At 38.9% G+C, this 19,369-nt stretch overlaps 1 protein-coding gene across 24 annotated transcripts in view; it reads right to left on the reverse strand.

Moving 5' to 3' along the window:
* RBFOX1 (RNA binding fox-1 homolog 1) overlaps positions 1-19,369 on the reverse strand; it is a 916,301-nt gene that overhangs the window by 279,357 nt on the left and 617,575 nt on the right. Inside the window, exon 1 of one of the 24 annotated variants that reach the window (XM_040592409.1) lies at positions 4,667-5,294. The exons of 22 other annotated variants lie outside the window; for them this stretch is intronic. In XM_040592409.1, coding sequence (XP_040448343.1) covers positions 4,667-4,810 — 144 coding nt within the window. In that variant the 5' untranslated portion in view covers positions 4,811-5,294. Of the gene's footprint in view, positions 1-4,666; positions 5,295-19,369 lie in introns of those variants that run through there. One more of the 24 variants, XM_040592413.1, reaches the window with a different exon arrangement.

Raw genomic sequence — 19,369 nt, forward strand, 5'->3', positions numbered from 1 at the left:
AAGGCAAAAGACACACACTTAAAACTGTAACTTCAAATGGTGGCATTCAGCAATTGATGTGCTTGTGCTCCACAAAAAATGTAAACCATACCCAGGAGTTGTTCATCCATTTTAATTCTTTACACAATTTTAGCACCAAGATAATCTGTTCTAATCCTTATGCCATTATTGACACTATTGACTACATCAATTGAAAATGCTACCAAATAAATCAACATTGAATTAAGCCATGAAGAAAGAATGTGATGAAAAGTCTTTCAGACTCCTATAAATCATCAGATCTAGAAGCATGACATAAGTAACTGAGTGGGGAATTCAGCTTTTCTCCATAGTCATAATGCTTAAGGCCCAAATAAAATTACACTAATTTACCATGTAAGCGCTAATGGAATAGCTGGCGTAGAGGTGGGGCATTTGTTGGGTTTTGTTTTGTTTTCATGGTGGATTCCTTTCATCATTGATACAAGAGCTGTACCGTGAACTACTTTCTTGTTAAAGACAGAAAAGGTTGATATTGAAGTTTCAGTTCAATTGTTTTCGATCTGTGAATGTCCACTATGAGCAATTGCTCCATTTAAGAGGAATTACCCTTTGTACAAACCACTTCACTATTTAAAACAAAGCACATCTATCATCATTAAACAGAAAAAAAAAATTACCAATTTTAAAATAATGACAGCAGCACTGTACACTATGACATGGAACATTATGTGGTGTTTCAAAACAGTTGACTTTGTTTCACTCAGAAACTACCATCTAAATAACCCTGCATCAAGGCAAACATATATCACAGGGAAATAACAGTTTACTGAACTAAGCCTCTGGTAATACATGCTAAATCCTAATTTACAAGTGGTCAAAATTTTGCTGCAAAAATTCTTCTTGATGTAAGTATTGTTTCTTGCATTGATGTGTCGTACTAAGGAGGGGAAGAGAAGACAGACGTATTTAGCTGTTTCTAGCACGATAAAATATTATCAAATCATATGCTGCACTACAAATTCAAGTTCCCATTTCTTGCATCTTTACATACTGAAAATTAAGTAAAAATTCCAACCCAAATGCACCTATACTTTTCCCAGCTATCCCTTATCGTTATAATGATGCAGTAAAAACTTCCAATTCAAAACCACCCATCCTCCTCCTGTTGGTTGCTGCCACTTACACAGTCATTTTGGTTTTATTGGTGTTTGAAAACTCTGGATTTCTAAAGTTGTAAGCATCTTTGTAAGAGAACATCCAAATAATTGCAAACCATTTCAGAAAACTTAACTCACTCAGAAGCATCCTCCAGCTTTTGTTGGCTTTTTCAAGTGAATACCTTATTGACAGTTAATCTATAATGTGAACTAGGCCTTTGTACTTTATTTATTTTCAACTCTATTTTCAACAGTTAAGCTTTGATGTTTTTAGGTGAAGCAGCCTGTAGGCAACTGCTTAAAAAAAAAAATTTAAAAAATCAGTTCCTCACTCAGCTCCTAACACACTATATTCATCTGTAATCTGGAATTTTACCGGAGCAAATACTGAAGTTTCTAGCAGAGGCCAAAGTAGCAGAGCACTTCCCTGGGCACCCTGTGGAAAGCAATTTATCCATTGACACTAAACAAACTGACCAAGCGGTGTTAGTTTAGCAAAAAAATAATAACCAATTTTAAATGGACTACCAAACCACAGATTTTCCAAAATTATTATTACATCTCCACAGAAAACCGCCATCCTCATGGCTACATAAATGTTTATTGAAGGGAAGACTGGTTTGTCCACCCTGAGAAGAACACAATGCCTTTTATAGTCTTTCAGAAAGACATATATCCAATTATAAAACTGCAATGTGACAGAATACTAGTGTATTTATCAGACACCCAAAAAATAGAGAAGCATTTTTTTTTCATAGTTTCTAAATAGATAATAAAGTTTAACAAGCGAGAGAGCTCAGTTGTAATACAGATGTCTGAATTCCTTTTAATTGAGGTACAAGTGAGCAGACATATGTGAAGTGCAATTTTTAGAGGAAAAAAATACTCCATAGGTTCACATAATGTCTATATATTGCTGGTCATAGGGTCCACAGGCAGAGGGAATCACTAGTTATTAAGTTGCCAGATAAAGCTTTTAGGTTAAAAGTATTGAAGCTCGATAGACAACTTTATAGTTTGAGAAAAACACAGTTGCACTGGGATAGTGGTATTTGTACTAGAGATACAAAACATAGGTATCATCCTAAGTTTGCTAGAAATTATCAGATATGGGAAAAATAGAAAAAAAAATCACAAGTAGACTGTCATGGTAAAAGTTGATGAACATTTTTCAAAAATATACAACAGTTCTTTTATCCTTTCCTATTTAAAACCAGAAGCATGTTACAATAGCTTCGTAGGTAATGTCACCACAGTACTATCTTTCTACCTGAATAAGATTTGAGATAAAGTAACATTGTTTCTAAAAAAATTACTTGACCAAATATATAAAATAATAAATCATATCTGAATCAAGATGAAAATTATCTCACTGTCTAGGAATCCAGAATAATTAAAATGCCAACCAGCAATCAAAAGAAGCAACAAGCACAAAAATTTGAACCTGCTACAATTATCATCAGGAATTCAGATGACTTTTTAACTTATATTTATGATTGGTAGAGGCAGAATGATTCTAAACTGACAACAGGATTGAGCAGATGAGAAAGCCAATACTTTGGGGGGGGGGGGAAGATACTTCCAGTGTGGCAGTTAATCCACTTAAAGAGTTAAAAATTATCCGCTAGATATAGCTCTTTGTAAAGTGCATTAGCAATCACTTCTCATCTTTATCTCAAATGGAATAGATGGAATTGAAATCACTATTTTAAAGTAATCATTATGGTTGCACAGTTTCTTAAACCTTAAAGCAGTGCCATACTATAGATGTGTTTGCATAATGATACTGCAATAGCTCACACAGGAAGGTGATTATAGCACCTAACCTCGTCTTTATTTGTCCTTTACCAGCTCCTTGTGTGGCCATGTTGACCTCTCACCTTAATTCACATTTTTCCTTTTGAAAGCGGGATCTTTAACATACAAATTGGTGTTTGGCAAACTCAGAAGAACAAATCCAACAAAATACAGGAGTACATTTTGTATACAACCAGTAAGTGCACAAGTCACACTGGATCATTAAAACTGATCTATAAATGTCATTTCCAAAACGTATCCAGAATACAGAACTACTGAGAACGTGCATTTTAGTTATGACATGCAATTTATTTAAATACTAAACACATCATATTTATCTGATGCATATTTTAATTGCAGACATATGAATCCCTCCTACATACATGTATAATCTAGGGCGTATACAAGAATCTTTTATTATACATTCCCATGCTGTAAGTCAGAAATGGCTTACACTACACTACTGAAGAAGAAGAAGAAAAAAAAAACCACAACCACAAACAAAAAAAAACTACAGAAGGGTTTATATCCTGCAAATACTTAACTTCTGTTTTTTCAGCAGTAACAGAAAATAAACATTCTGAAATAAAAATAAACTTTAAATCTATTTTATTTAGTCTTTAGGAACAAAAATAAATACTGTAAAATATCTTTCAGGCATTTGTAAATACAGAAATAAAGTTACAGAGTCTCGTGGAAGTCAATATGCATATAAACTGCTGTAGTGGAAGTGGGAAGAAATGTCCCTATCTGTTACAGTAAGCACAAGAAATTTTTCTCCCTGAAGTTTCAGCAGAAAGTATCAGAATAAATAGGATGAATCATTTTTGCATGATAACATATTTCTGTCATGGCTCTACATACTTACTAGATGACTCTATATTTTATAACTGAGTCTACCATTAAAGTAGAATACAATGATGATTCCAAAATACTAGTTTAAAAAATAATGTATTATCCAGTTATTTCTTTCATGTAACAGAGAGAGGGTACCAAATTGTAAATAATTTGGGGAGGGAGAAGGGTGGAAATACCTAAAAAAAAACCCCTAGAAGCAAAAATTTTATTAAATTACTTTAAAAAAAAAAATCTTAAAAATGGACTAGAAATTGGTATTGTTTTGCTGACATCAGAACATTTTTTAAAAGCCATTTGAATATACTTCAGTGATAGAAGTATTAGTTCTGCACAGATAGAGCTTTATAAATTTTTTTCATTTTCCCTTTTTTTTTTGTGAACTAAAAATCAGCTTGATTTTAATCAGCAGCATGTTTCAACACAGACTTAAAATTCCTGGCTTCAAAGAAGGCTTAAACAAAATTGCCATTGGGCACATTTACATTAGAAGTATAATTTATGCCTGCAAGTGAATAAAGAACAGTCCTTTATGGCTGAAACTCTGCTACAGTATCCACAAGAATTACAGTGAAAGCACTGTGTTAAATATCTATAAACACCATCAATAAAGACACTGGGTGTGTGGGGGGACGACGACACAAAAAATACAAAACCCAAACAAAAAAAGATATGCAAAGGCTTGATGCTCTGTTAAAATATATTTTCTACTCACTCTCACCATTCTTAAGCGCAGGCACAACATTCACTCCACACAGTGGGAGACATTTATACAGTCTGTTCACATAAAAAAAATATCTCCAAGATTACAAATACCCCCAAACGATGTCGACAACGCAGGCACTATAGAAAAAGAAAAAGTTAAGCAAACTTACCTGCTGTAAGTACATAAAAGTCAAGGCACAGGAGAGCTGGGGACACATGCCCACATTCGGCAGTGCCACGCAGGTTGCACCCGTAAGGGGATGCTGCATGGTGTTGCTCTGAAGTCTACGTAGAACAAGTGAGGGGGCTTGCATGCAAGCACGTTTGCCCTATCTTGTCCCTATGGGTTAGTTTTGTTGTTTTTTTTTTTTTTTTTTTCTTTTTGATTATTTAAGTAAGAAACAGTATTTCTTTAATGCCTTTTTTTTCCCCCCGGCGCTAGATCCCTACATTCATTTGTCAGCTAAGGCAACTTGGTAGATTTAAACTACGAATTTTTAAGAGAGAGGAAAAAAAGAAGACACAGCCTGCAGCCTATTGATGAGCAAATGGAACTTCCTCAATGACAGAGAGCTGAAGCTTGTCTCACAACAGTAGCTGCTGACTAGTAGAGAGAGAGATTGACTCAGTGAGGCTCAGTCGGCTGGTGCTGATGCTGCACAGCTTCTCATTTGTCAAATGGGTCCTAGGGCAGGGTCTTTACCACTCACCAAAATTCAAATACTGCATTTTAAAAATCCCTGGAGAGGATAGGGAAGGAGAGAAAGTGAGCGCGCTGCATCACAGGCATCCATGAGATCTGGGCAATTAGTGTCATTGCCCAGCTGGGACTGAATGCCTGTTATGATTCCGCACGCACACATGCACACTCACACGCACACTTCCCCCCCCTCCCAGGACTCACACCTGACATGAAAAGGGCTTTCCCCTTCTCAGAACAAAAGTATGAAGCACAAAGTGGGGAAGGGAAAGAATCTTGGCTAGGCAAGAGGATTCTAGCAAATACACAGTGCTATCAGTAAATGAGGTTTTTATAGAATACAGATTAATTTTATACCTACGTTTCATTCACCATCTAGTTTCCCAGAGAAGCCTATAAAAGCGTTACAGAGAAACTGTGAAATATCTCTGTAACCACTGCAGCAGAAACACTGGGAATGAAACAAAATTCCACAGCACACACTGTGTCTACTTTACTGGGGGGAGGGGAGCAGGCTTGGATAAAGACTGTATCTTAAAATTGGTCTACAGCCCATCTCATCTAAAATTACAAATTTGTTTGACAGCTAGGCTATCTATTATAAAGGGCTGCCCTATCAGGTTACATGGGAAAATTACATTTGCAATTTTCAGAATTTCATGTTTACTTTTTACTTTGAGAGTGATACCTCAAATTAGTATTCCACTCTTGCAGGCTTTTTCTTCCCCCCCCCCCCCCCCCTTTATTTTATGGAGTAATAATTATTCATTAGTAGATCTAGTTACTCCTTATGTAATAAAGTAGGATGTGACCTGCAAATCAAATAATTTATATTACAGCTCGTCCTTGAGGTCCTATATTACAAGTCTCTTTTTTCTTAGATACAACTCAAGTATAAGAGAAGATACTACTATTTTTAATTGGAATTTGACAAATGAATTAAATATTAATTCTTCAGGAAAAAAGGTCAAACCTCAAAGCAGCACCTGAGATTTCGAAGGGGTTTCCTTTAAAAAGACTGCAGAAGATTTTAAATCACCTGTTTTATAGGATATCTCATTCCTACAAAAACGTATCTTAGATGAAGAGTTTAGCATTAACAACAATAAATAAATAAGCCACATACAAGAGAAGTCTATTTCATCCACAGCATAACTGGTTTGATATTAAGATCTACCTTAAAAACAAATAATAGTCCCCGCTTCACTGGAAACAGATACAAAACATGTCACTGCAACTCAGGTGCTGTATTAAACAAAATAATTCTTTTTCATTCTACATGTGCGCACACATACCTGCACCCACACAAGCTTCAGAGACTGATTTAGATCCACTAAGTCTTCTTCATGCAAAACCGAAAATTTTCCAGTAGAATCAGTTATTACATAATTTTCTTTCTCAAAAGCAGTCAAGGCAACAAAACCAATGTATTTAGAACTCAGCAATCGACACCAAAACAATCATGCACAAACTTACAATACAGGGATTGCTTTTGGCTTAGGAAACTTCCATGCTTTTGCAGTTTATCATGGGCCGATCTACTAGAACACCCAGATAAAGTAATCTGTGCTGGTTTGTATCACAAAAAAAAAAAAAAAAAAAAGCCCAGAAAAACAAAAATAACAAACCACCAACAAAAACACCCCACACCCCACAGAGCAAGAGAGAGCGAGAAGGAGAAACTAACCCTCTCTATGCCCTATCTCCTTTTTTCATTCTTTCTCTCTGCCTTAAGCAGTCTCCTGTTCTGACAGGAGTATGTCATGCTTTTCTTCATTCCCCCCCCCCCCCCCCCCCCAGCACAGAAAGGCTGTTATTCTGGAAATGCCCTAAGCTGATAGAATTCTCCCTTCAGCTCATTTTCATATGAAATACCATAAATAATACATGGTACTTTAATAAGACCTTATCAGAATGTTTAATGAAAAACAAATACGTTATATAAGGAGGCAAATAACCAACTCGTTCCACATTATGTCAAAATCAAAGGCAGCATGCTTCCTAGCCAAACAGTTTGGAACTATATGTCTATCCAATTTCCCAAAGTGAAGTTCTGGAACATGGTGATAGTCAAAGCAAAGTTTCTTCTGCCTATTGCACTATTTTACTGCTAAAAGAACACCCATAAAACAGATTAAACTCCTAAAAGAGTGTGTTGAACCACTACTTCAAGAGAATTTCATAGTGTAAATGTATATAACACTAATTGTAAAAGTAAGTTTCTCATTGGCCTTTTAGCTTTAACTTTCACACCTTTCAAAGTAAGAAAAGTATGACCTACAAATGCTACAAATTTCTTGTTTTAATAATAGGAATATACAAATGTAAGAACATGAATGTAACTATCCAAATCATCTATACACAGAGAAACAATAGATGAAATACACAATTCAGTAGTGCAACAGACCTAAAAAAGAAACAGAATTCTTTAGCCTAATATACGCTATTCAAGAGAGGCAGGGGCAAGTCATTACTAATTTGCATCCCTTCCAAGAATAACTTGTCATTACGTCTCAAAATATAAAAGGTAACAAAATGTGTTTTATTTTTATAAAAATAAAAATCAATGTCTCTTCTTTAAAGCCATGTCCTTGTTTATACACACTCTTCTACCAAAGCTGAGCCATTAATCATAACCACATTCCAAGTTATGGCCATCTATACAGTAAGTACCACCACAAACTTGCCAAATGTACATGAATGACTGTACACAATCTGACCTTCTATCCTCGTGCACAGGGACAGTATCGTTGTACCTACTATGCAATTTCACAGAACAGCATATGAACCATCAATCTCAGCTGCAAATTATTAACAATTTCATTTTCCCCTTATTCTACACAGATCAGTGTGCCCAATTGCAAAGCCCACGTCACCTGCAGCACACAGCATCTTCCATTTGCCCCAGTGCTGCTCTGTCCGGCCAGTAACTGGCCTGTTATCCCACACTCAGTTGCTGATATTATCAATTAGGTATCAATTAACTACAAACCCTATCCTTTGAGAGGCTACTAATCTACACAACCTGAGCCAGCCTCGATGGGAGCTCAGCTAGAAATGTAGAAATAAAAAGTTCTTCCACACTAATAATAGATCCGTCCGGGGGGCAACACCCTGAGAGGCAACACTCCCTTTTCCAACCTGGTTGGATTGTCAATGTTATGGTATATAGCACAGGCAGCGCACCTGCAGATACGCACCCTTCCCCCCATGCAATGAGCCTGCCATTTGAAAGAACAAAGTGCTGCTCAGTCTCGAATATGCAAAGAAGAAAATGAAATCGAAGAACCTCTGAAGCCAAACAAAAAGAATCAACAGCATTTCTCACACAGCTGACACAAACAGGCAAAACCACTCTTCAATTCCAATGCATTTGTTTATCGAGTATAACATCTTCCATTTAATATCATCCACTCAATCACTCGTTATCTGGTAGTCAACTTCCACTTCTCAAAACTTAAGTTCAAAGTTCACATTTACAAACATTCAGCCTAAAAGTTAACCTTTAGCATTATCGCAGCAGACTGCCTAATCAGTCAAACCTTTTCCATCAAGCAAAAAAAAAAATAAAAATCTGATAGAGATCACCTGCAAGGCCAGACACCATTTTTACACTTCAGGCTTGTCTAAGCAGTACCCTACACTAACAAGCTTACACATATAGAAGCTATACAGTATTATAAAGATCATTTGCCTCCAGATAGCAAGCATTTTGAAAAAAATAATAAACCACAATGGCATATCAAATTATCCATGTGAAGAACATATTTTCTTCTCAACTTTATAAAATGGTTGATGTGGAATAAAAATAATTCAGGCAAGTGGTATAGAACTAATAGTAGTGCAGACCTTTCTCTAAACACTCTTTTTCTAACACCACATGGAAAAAGCAGCTCCCAGGACTTCAAACCAGGAAACGAAGCATATTATGAGCTTTAAACCAGGATGCTTCATTAACATATTTTGAAAAATTGCTAGCAATCATTAATATCTTTGCCTTTATTCCACACAGTATTCTATTTTCATATATATATGTGTTAAGGTTTTTAAATATAAGCTAGGGAAATATCACCAATGTTTTTAAATAATTGTTTTGTAAAAAAGACTACATAAAAGCTTTTCCCTCTATTCTTTTAAATTAACGGGCAACATTTCATCCTTCCAGTGATATTTTCTTGTCATGAAAATCCCTCGATCTAATTTAAGGTTTCTGTTAAGATTGCTCTTCTTTACTAGGTCTTTGCACAAAGATCAAGACATTACAGAGGCTCGTGCTTACCTCAGGCAAGCGAGAATCACTAATTTTCTGTTTCTATTAAGCACTAGGTTATGTCCATCGACTTCCCCAGTCTGTCATACCCGAAGCCCGCACAGCCCCTGTAGTGCCGTTAACCCCTTCAGCGCCACCCCGTAGGTATCCTACCAGCGTTCAACATCAGCTCTGCATTTCTCACAGCGTAAGCAGCCAAGAGCCCTTATTCCCACCCATGTGTTCGGGGTGGGGAAGGTAACCAACTAACTAACTAACAAACTAACTACCGACACGTTCAGCTCTTGGAGAGTTAGGGGTGCTTGGCACGGATGATGTGTGGTCCTTGGCAGGTCTCATTTTCCCGGTCTACGGTATTCAGATACTGCGGGGGGAGGATGGGGAGACGCCAGGCCCTAACAGCGTGATCCGATGCGGCTATATACGCGGCTACCCGGCGCCCCGCGGGGGCTGCAGCCGCCCCCCCGCAGCGCCCCCGCAGCGCCCCGGCGCGGCCGCAGCCCGTCCCCGCACCCCCCCCTAGCGGGGACGCCGGTTACACCAGCCGCGGCCGCGGGCCCGGCGCGGGGGGGCACCCGCCCGCCAGGCTGCTCCGGCCCAAACCCCGGCGGAAAAGCCCCGCGGCGACACGGCCAGGCTCTGCGGGCGGCGGCGCGGGGCGAGGTGCCGAGCGAGCACCTTACATCGCTTCGGGATGGCCGCTGCCGGCGTCCCCTGCTACCCGCTCGCTCCCGTCCTCCTGGGACGCCGCCGCTGGCCCGGCTACCGGGCCCGGCGGGAGGGTGGCCCAGCCGGGCACCGGGGCAGCCCGAGCTCTCGGGAGCGCTCCCGGCCCAGGGGCCCGAGCATGGCCGCAAGAGCAAGGGGCTGCGGGGGCAGCGCGGGGGCAAGGAGCGCAGCAGCCCCGCTCCGGGACGGCTTCATGATGTGCCTTGAGATGGCGATAACGTCGGGGGGCGAGGGGAGCTTCATCTGCACCGTTACCTTGGGAGTAGGGCGCGAGAAGCACGAAGCAGCACCAGGAAGGTGAAAAAGGAATCGGTACAGCAACGTCTTTTGTCAGCCCCACACCCACCTGACCTCGCATGAAGAAGGTGCAGCCACCTCAGGGCTTTATTTCCAGCAGCACAGGGTGCTCCCACCCACTGCTGTCACACATCCAACTCAACTTTTGCAAAGAGACGTACACAGAGTTTCTTTAAGTCCGACACACTGGTGCAAGCCTGATTCACCAAAGGACCACTTTGACAGAAGCGTCCAGCTATAATAGTTACCATTGAGGTTACTCTTCATGTTATGTTAGCAAGAAGACTGCGTCACATGTAATGTTGCCCTAGAATACTCTTTCCAAAAGTCTAGATGAAAAATGTAACCCTTAGAAAATTAACTCAGATTTAAATTTAAAACCTCTGAATTAAAAAAAAATAAAAAAAAAATTAATGAGTATAAATCACAGAAAATCATGTACAACTTGTTAGCTAGCTTAGCGCTTCAGTATGTGGGATGGGAAGGCCACAAACTACAAAAAATAAGAAATCTACAGTTGTGTGTGCAGTGCTGCAGCCTACCTTTGCCTGCCGCCACTGTGGGCTGTTTGTTAAGGATCGGTGAGGAGACAGAAAGCGTGTTTGAATAGTAAGAACATACTACGTAGATTTCAACCACATTTGTGTTTATACAAAATTCTGTTTTCTCATTTTATATAGACACAAGTCACTGACAACCTCTGTTTTCTTCCATTGAATACACTTAAACTAAAATTTTCTATACTTTCATTGATCAACAAAAGTTTACCCCAGTTTGTGCGCTTTCATTTGCACCACCATGTCTCACTTTGCTGCTGTTATGAAATCACAAGGGGAGAATTTAACTTGGAGTGCGAAATAAGCAGCAGGAACACACAAATTTAGAGGTATTTTTCATGTGATAGTTATAAAGTAAAAAAAAAAAAAACAACAACCAAACCAAAAACCAACCCCTCCAAAAAAGAAAAACACACCCCAAAAAACCCAACCAAACACCAAGAAACCACCAAATACAATTATTAAGTATACATAGTCGGGCAGCATAAATGCATCTCGCCGAAGTTTCAGATTTTTGTGAAAGATTATTAATCTCTTAACAAAACAATTAAAAGAATGTCAAATCTCAGAAGTAGAATAAATGATAGATTAATTATACCGTTACGTAAAGGTTGTATCTTTTCTCTGTAGGAATTAAATTAACTGGACATCAGTGCAGGTTCTTTCTGTAATGAAACCACTTTTATTGTTCTGTCTGCAGCTGGGTATCTCTTATATTCTGCCTGGATCTAAATCTACCAGACTTAGTCCACAATGCAGCAGCTCGTTTTAATGTGTAAAAGCTAAATATTAACAGGTCATGTATCAAACCAACAAATGCTCCATTAACTGCAGCTGAATCTCCAAGTCTCCGCTTCCCTTGTCCTCTGCTCATGGTTTACAGCCTGCCCACTCCCTGCGAGTATGCAGTCCCTCCAGTGCAATGAACAATGCTTCCACAGCTCCCCTGTGGACTGTATTTATCATCATCTACCAGTAAACCTCAAGATATTCCTCATAATTTTGACACTACCCCATAAGATGGACTAAGTCAGTTTTAAATTTAGCTCAATGACTCTTCAAAATCTAGCCTTTCATCTCTAATTCTTCCTTATGGCTTTCAATCTAACTTTCAACTATAACATCTTAAAATTCTTATGACCAAGCCTGAAGGGTTCTAGTTAAATACCCATCTTCATCCAAAGAGATAAAGATGCAGCTCAGGAGAATTAAAATGGAGGGTTTTGTAGCTTTGAGCTTCAGTTTGTACTGAAGCACTACCAAGGCTTTCCAAAGTAGGCAGCTATACAACCTCCAAAGACCAGTCCAGCAGAAAGGCATCAGAAGGCATGACCCAACCTCACTCCTATGCCAGAATCTATGAGGAGAAGAGTTGGTTGTTCTGTGGGTTTGTTTTTCACTTCAGAATTTTGGCTCTATATAACCCTTGCAGAATTACATGCTTTGGCATACGGGCAGCTTTTGCATATGGAATTGATACAAAGCTGCCTACACAGGCCTGCTCATTAAGCCTTGAAACAGGGACAGAAGTACTGTGTGAGAAAGTTCAATTTTATATACAGAGTCAATATTATGCCTCTTCTTTTTTTTTTTTTTTTTTCCCAGTTTAATCTATCCACTGGTTTTGAAAAATACGGTTGCTTTTTTTCTAACCATTTCCACCTACAAATTCTTCAGGGATCCTTCCCTCTCCATGCTGCCTTTCCAAACACTTCATTAGTGTGACCTATATCAGGAGTGTTCTTGAGTCCAGCATCAGCTCCCTCCTCTCTTCACACTTTAATTGGTCAGCATCAGCTCCCTCCTCTCTTCACACTTTAATTGGTATTTTTTATCTTTTCCTACTTCAATTGATAAGGTTTCACATTCAACATCTCTGAGTTTTCCTTTCCCTTAGCTAGTAAGGAAAGAGACTGCGAAGTCTTCTACAATATTCTCTAGAAGCTGTTTGCTTTCAATCAACACTAATCAACTCTCTGGTTGTGGTGGCCATCCTTCACCTCTCCTACTTGTAATTCCTTCCTCTCTGATCTTCTTTCATTCAATGAAATACGCACTGGTAACACTGAACTTGCTCTTCTTCCTCCCTCTGCTGCCTTTTGGCAGCATCAGCACTCCTTTTGCTTTCCGCATAAAGTTAATTTTCTCACCCTCTAGGATTCAGACCATTCAAGACCTGGCATTAAAATCTACTCCCGTTGAACATTTACGCACATAACATATCCGACATTCCTTATTTTCTCTAAGAACCCTCTCAATATTCTCTCTCACACATCTACAACCAGACCTCCCCCGAGCTCTACTCATGCATCAAACAACCTTTCCCTTTGGACAGGACCTTCATCTCCTCCACTTCCTTCGAAAAACTGACATTTCCAAGACAGCTCAAAGCACAGAAGTCACCTTGCATGTGCACAGTATAATGGACAAAAAGTTACGCTCAACATTTTGTCTCAGAAATAGCCCGGATGCCCTTCAGAGAAGCAGGGATTCTACATTTGCTGTTAAGCATGACCACAAGCATAACAAGCAGTACTTGCACACTGTCCACCTTCCCTCTTACTCCCAAGAATCTTCCAGTCATGGTAGGCATAAACATCCTAAATATCGAGAAGAAACCATACACATTAAAGCTTATTTATTCTAACTATGCTTGTATCACTCTTAAAAGGTCCAGCTTGTGCCATCCTGTTCATATTCATGTACTTTGAAGAAAAAAACCACAACTTTTCAGCACAATTCTCTCTGAAATGTTTTATGCACACAAATAACACCTTCTCGTTGCTTTTCTTGAATATTAGCCCTATTGAAACTAGCTCTACAGTTGACACTGTGATGTATCTATTCCTTTAAGTTTTATAATTTGACCATGAATTTCCATATAATTTCAAGATCAAACATCAAAAATTTAAAATTAAATAAAAATGAAACTGTCACAGAAAAATGAAAATAAATTACTCTTAAATAAATTTAACTTATTTTTAGTGGCTCCGAACCTGTTTTCCAGTTTCTAACTTGTTTTACACAGTACCTCCAAGGACTCTCAGATTAAAACATAAATCTGAAAGGCACTAACCAAAGAGGTTAGATTTTGGCTAAATTCTGACCATATAAAAGCTTAAGAATGAATCTTCTCATAGCTTTTATCTTTTGTCAGGGAAGTATACCTTGCATTGTCATATCTCAATACACTATCACTACAACATGGTTTATATATTTTTTTTCATTAAAACTACATAGAATAATATAAAAAAATCCCACAAACCCAAAACAACAAAAAAGATGCAGACGAAAAAGATCTAAAATAATGTTGTGAACAACTGCTTTTGTTTGAGTACATTATTTTTTAAACCTGAGTAATACCTGAAATTCAACTACTAAAACTCTAAACCAGGTAGAACACATCTCAGTGATGTAAGACATATATATATAAAGTGCCGTGACATAAGGTGCTAAGTGCATTCTCCAAAGCAAGATGAATACATACCCGCTACTGTCTCATGGCTTGCAGCGCTTCCCCGCATAGTGTCCATCTGCTCATCTAAACAGAGAAGGCATTTTGTCCCAACTTACATCTCCAACAGAGCATTTTTTGGCTTCACCCACCAAACCAAACTCCCCTACTATGAAAGGCCTCTACAACTACGTCCCAAGAGCAGAAAAGGAGCAGAAACTCATCAGGCCAGACAGCTAAGGTGAGGCTAGCACGGGTAGGCTTGTGCCTTCCTCAGCAGTGCTGACAGAGCATAGGTATCTTTCTGTAACTACTCGGGAGACAGCAAGCTAGCAATGTTCTCCAAAACATGTAATTTCTGCTCAAACAAGGCAGAAAAGAATACATCGAAGAGATAACCTTATTAATTACCAAATACTGTATCTAAGTGAAGGGATGGGGGATGGAGAAGCATAGACTAACCTGTTTGTCAAGTGGTCCTTCAAAGCAATACAAAGCCAAGACTTTACAAGGAACTCACTTCTTTAAGTTCTCTTACTATACCCACCAAGTGCATACATGGAACAAAAAAGCACCATCCTGTACACGTTTTGCACATTATTACAGAGATAACATTAACATTTAAAATTAAATTTAAATTGCCATGTGATTCCTATCAGATCATAGCATACCTGTTCTTCCTTATAACTGAACACAGCGTAGGGCAACTTCTAACGCTTTCATGCTTTTCCAGCAGCTCTGACCTGTAAGGACTGCCTCCCAGAACCACTCCGTAGATTACCCTGTATGTCTTTTCAAACCTTTGACCTCCCCCCAGCCTGCCGTCACAGGTGCCAGTTGTGATGAAGATACCTCTGCTGCAGGAGACTAATTGAGACCAGCCATGAATCTCATGCAGGCCACTGAACAGTCACCAGGTGCCAACATCAGGTGTCAGTCAGCGTAAGTCAGGTGACCCACACACCAAGGGTTTCACATTTAATTGCAAGTGTTCAGTGCCATCCAAAGTGAACTCTAAAGAGACCGTCCATACCTCGCTGTGTACATAATAACCTCCCTGCTCCAGGGACAAGCTTAACCCTTATTAGCACTTATCTTAGTCTATCAGCTACATTATGTGTACAATAGATGCAGTTTTAGTATTGGATCTCAATTTTTTACTTTACTATCATTGGTTCCAAAACTTCATTCCCTAATTCTGGTAAGAAACATTGCTGGGGTGCAAGAAACTTAGATATCAATAAAAAGGTAAAATATAAAATATTTCAACTGTCTCCACTGGAATACAGAATAGTTAAGAACAAAATTAGATGCGAGGACTCACTAGTAATCTCCAGAGACAGCAACTTCAAGAACTCACAGATAAACAAAACAGCAGCAAAACAAAAGCAAGATTAACTAAAATCAGCAGCTAGACTACACATAAGAAATAGTAAAAAATGCTGTAGTATTCTTCCATCCTTCATCTATTGTGAGCCAAACTCACTGAAACTGGTAGAAGTCCGAACACTCAGTGAATGCAGTCTTTGGCTTTCTGAACACAACACACCTGCAGTGCTGCAGATAAGTTAGCAGGAACATTTTTTCTCAAGGATTTGGTGATCCTTTTCAAGTTAAAATGCATGAAAAAATAATTCGTTTTATTAGTTTCTGCAGTATTACTAATATAACAGCAATAGCAAGACTGGATCATCATTTACACCTGATTTACACCACCAATCCTCAAAAAATTTGTCTCAACAGAAAGTCAAGGTGAGCTTTCATTTCATCATCATTCTTACTTAAATATCTCAGAACCTGCTGCTGAAAAGCCAACGTGATTTTCCAGACTGAAGTAATATGGAAACATATTTGAAAGAAGCAAACTTTGTCTTATCTGCCTAAATCTTGCCAAAATAATTCAATTGCCATATAATAGACTGAGTCAAGAAACGAGACAGCCTTGCTGCATAATTCACCAGCCTCTTTAATCCTGTTTATAAGTATCAGGTTTGCTACAGAAATGTTTTTAAAGAATGCTCAAGAAAAATCATTGCTAGTTAGGGATTTACAAGATGTATTACTAACAGATAAAACAATAAACCAAATGCCACCCTATGACCTCTGTAATGGCACACAATATTAATAGAAAAGAAAACCTTCACCCTCCCTTGAAATCATAAAGAAACTGCAAATGCTAATACTTTACATGGAAAACTGATCTGAGTTAATAGGTTCTCCCTAGCATTTACCTTCATTAAAAAATACTACACACAAAGAAATATTCGCTCCATTCTGAGATTGCGCTATATCTCATTTACTCTGTTCAAGCTAAATACAAAATTTAAGAATTTAATCAACCAAATGGAGCTATACACACAGGGTTAGTCCTATTACTGCAGAAAGTTTAATTTTTTACTAATTTGATTTTTTTTCATCTGTACCACCCCTAAATGATTTTATGTACCTACACATTCCCTATAAAGTACACTGACAAAAGTACATGGCATACATTACTAAGATTGTAAACTAAATATTCAAAGCCTATGAAACACCAAAACTAACTTTATCTGTGTAATGTGAATTCATACATCTTTCCCACATGCATCCCGACCCTCTCTGAGTCCACGTAGAGTCAAAATAAAATAGTATGTCCCACTGGAAGGACTGAATCACAAAGTAAGAAACCTTTGGTTCCTTGTCTTCATTCATTCTTTTTTGTTCTTTAGTTTAGCGTTTGTTCCTGCTCCACCAATACCAGGCACTTGTCTGTCCTCCACAAGACTGCCACGTCAGCAGGAGGGAACGAAAGAGAGAACAGGTGCCCTCGTGCCCCAGTGCCCTGCCCCAGTCTGGCCCCACACCCCCTACCCAAACCAGCCTGCAGGCTAGTGGATGTGGCCGGCTTGCCTGGGGACAGCCTGGGGACAGCACTGTTGGATGCCCTGGGACAGGCAGCCAGGGCAGGACAGCCCGCTGTTCCCACACGGCTTGCCCACACGGCCTGCTCCGTACCAGGATGGGTGAGGTGCTCAGAAGGGGCAAAATCCTGAGATTTTAACCATTAGCATCTAAGTTATTTGACAGGTATTAGTCAGACAAATCTGAGCAAGTACTCAGACTGATTTTAACAGGCCAATGCCATGCTCATGAAGAAAGTCCCATCCTTCTCTGGCCATCTATCAAAAGCTGCTAGAATCTAGTAAGAATTTTCTTCTTTTCCTTTTTTAATTAAAAAACCCAACAACAAACCCACAACACAAAAATTACATTCCTTCAGCTGTATTCTCACAGAACCGAACAACCGTGTCATGCTCCTTAAGAAGAAAGTATAGGCAATTGCATAAATTCAAATTTTTTCATTCATAAAAGTTTATATTTATCAAGCTTATCTTGAGGATGAATTTCACATTTCTGGACACAATCTATTAAAGTCTTGCAACCCCCTCACTGTCTGATGGGCATGAAAAGGAACCAGCTGGACTAACCCCAGCCCAGCTCTGCCCAGCTACAGGTCTCAGAGGCTGACAACTCTTGCTTGCCCCCTTGACAATGTCTGTTGTACCTGCCTTGTGTCAATTCATGCAGTGGATTTCATGAGTCACTCTTGGTTTTGAGAGTCAGAGGCACCACCAGCACATGAGGCTCTGCTACTCATTCATAACAGATTATCAGAAGAAAGTAATACTCGAAAAGACATCAGCTTTCTTTGTAGCAAGAAGGTTTTGTCCCAACAGGCAATAAATCATCGTGGCTGCATGGCCAAAGGTCTTTCCTCAGAGGTAGATATGATATTAGGCTGATGGACCCTTAGATATAGGCACACACCGATATGAAATAGGTTAAGGCGGCGGCAGGCTTTAAAAAAATAATGCCGCAGGCACCTTACATAGAGTGAAGCAGCAGCCCTGAATCTATGCTCAGTTCTTGATCATTCCTGTTACTCTTTCCGTGGCAGCACTGGGGACATGTCCTTCACCTACACTCCAAACAACTTTTCATTCATCATTACAGTTACACCAAATGAACTTTGCATGTATACATGCACCCTCCCACTCGACACCGTTCTGAGCATGAGGGCTGTTTGTGCAGCCAGCCAGGCGCACCCAGCCCGCGCCCCGGACACCCTGCAAAATGAAGCCCAGAGTCCGCAGGGAACGTGCCCTGAGTAACGTATCCTTGGCTACAGAATGTATAAAGCTGAATATTCATTTGTAGTAATGGTTGTCTGGGGTCTTTTTACTATTAGAAGAACATTTTATTCTTGTCCTTCAGTTTTCATCTCACTAGAATGTTGTGCTTTTTGCTTCAGAACAGGTAATGAGTTTTTTTTTGTTTTTTGTTTTTTTTTTTAGAAAACATTGCTGTTTGCATCCCTTAAGAAATTTTGTACAGAAGGAACAGTGGTAGTGTACCATAGGTACCAACTATTTTTTTCTTGACCATGTTAACTACATAGCATTTAGTTGCACTGCAGAACTGTAAGTATTTCCATTTATTTCATGTCAAAAGATCTGGAATGTATATTTTGGAGTGTGCAATACGCAATTTGCTTTTGATTATATGTCCTAGAAATGGTTCTGCGAAGCATAGTAGTGTTTCACCCTAAATACTTTCTATATACTTGGTAACCTTCTTAGATAATTTACAAGTAATTAAACAAAAGCTGTTATATAACCCCCCCCAAAAAACAACAGAAAAAAAGAAAAAAGAAAAAAAAAAGCACCCTGGTGCTTTTTTTATTATACATACTAGTTCAAAATTTTTCCTGTATAAAAAAAAACAAACAAACCGCCACAATTTCTGTATTTATATAATCTTACAGTAGTTCAGAACAGGGTGAGGTATTTACATTGTATTCATTGACTACAAAGCCCAATACTTAAC

This window comes from Falco naumanni, chromosome 4 (genome assembly GCF_017639655.2).
Source record: "Falco naumanni isolate bFalNau1 chromosome 4, bFalNau1.pat, whole genome shotgun sequence".
NCBI lineage: Eukaryota > Metazoa > Chordata > Aves > Falconiformes > Falconidae > Falco > Falco naumanni.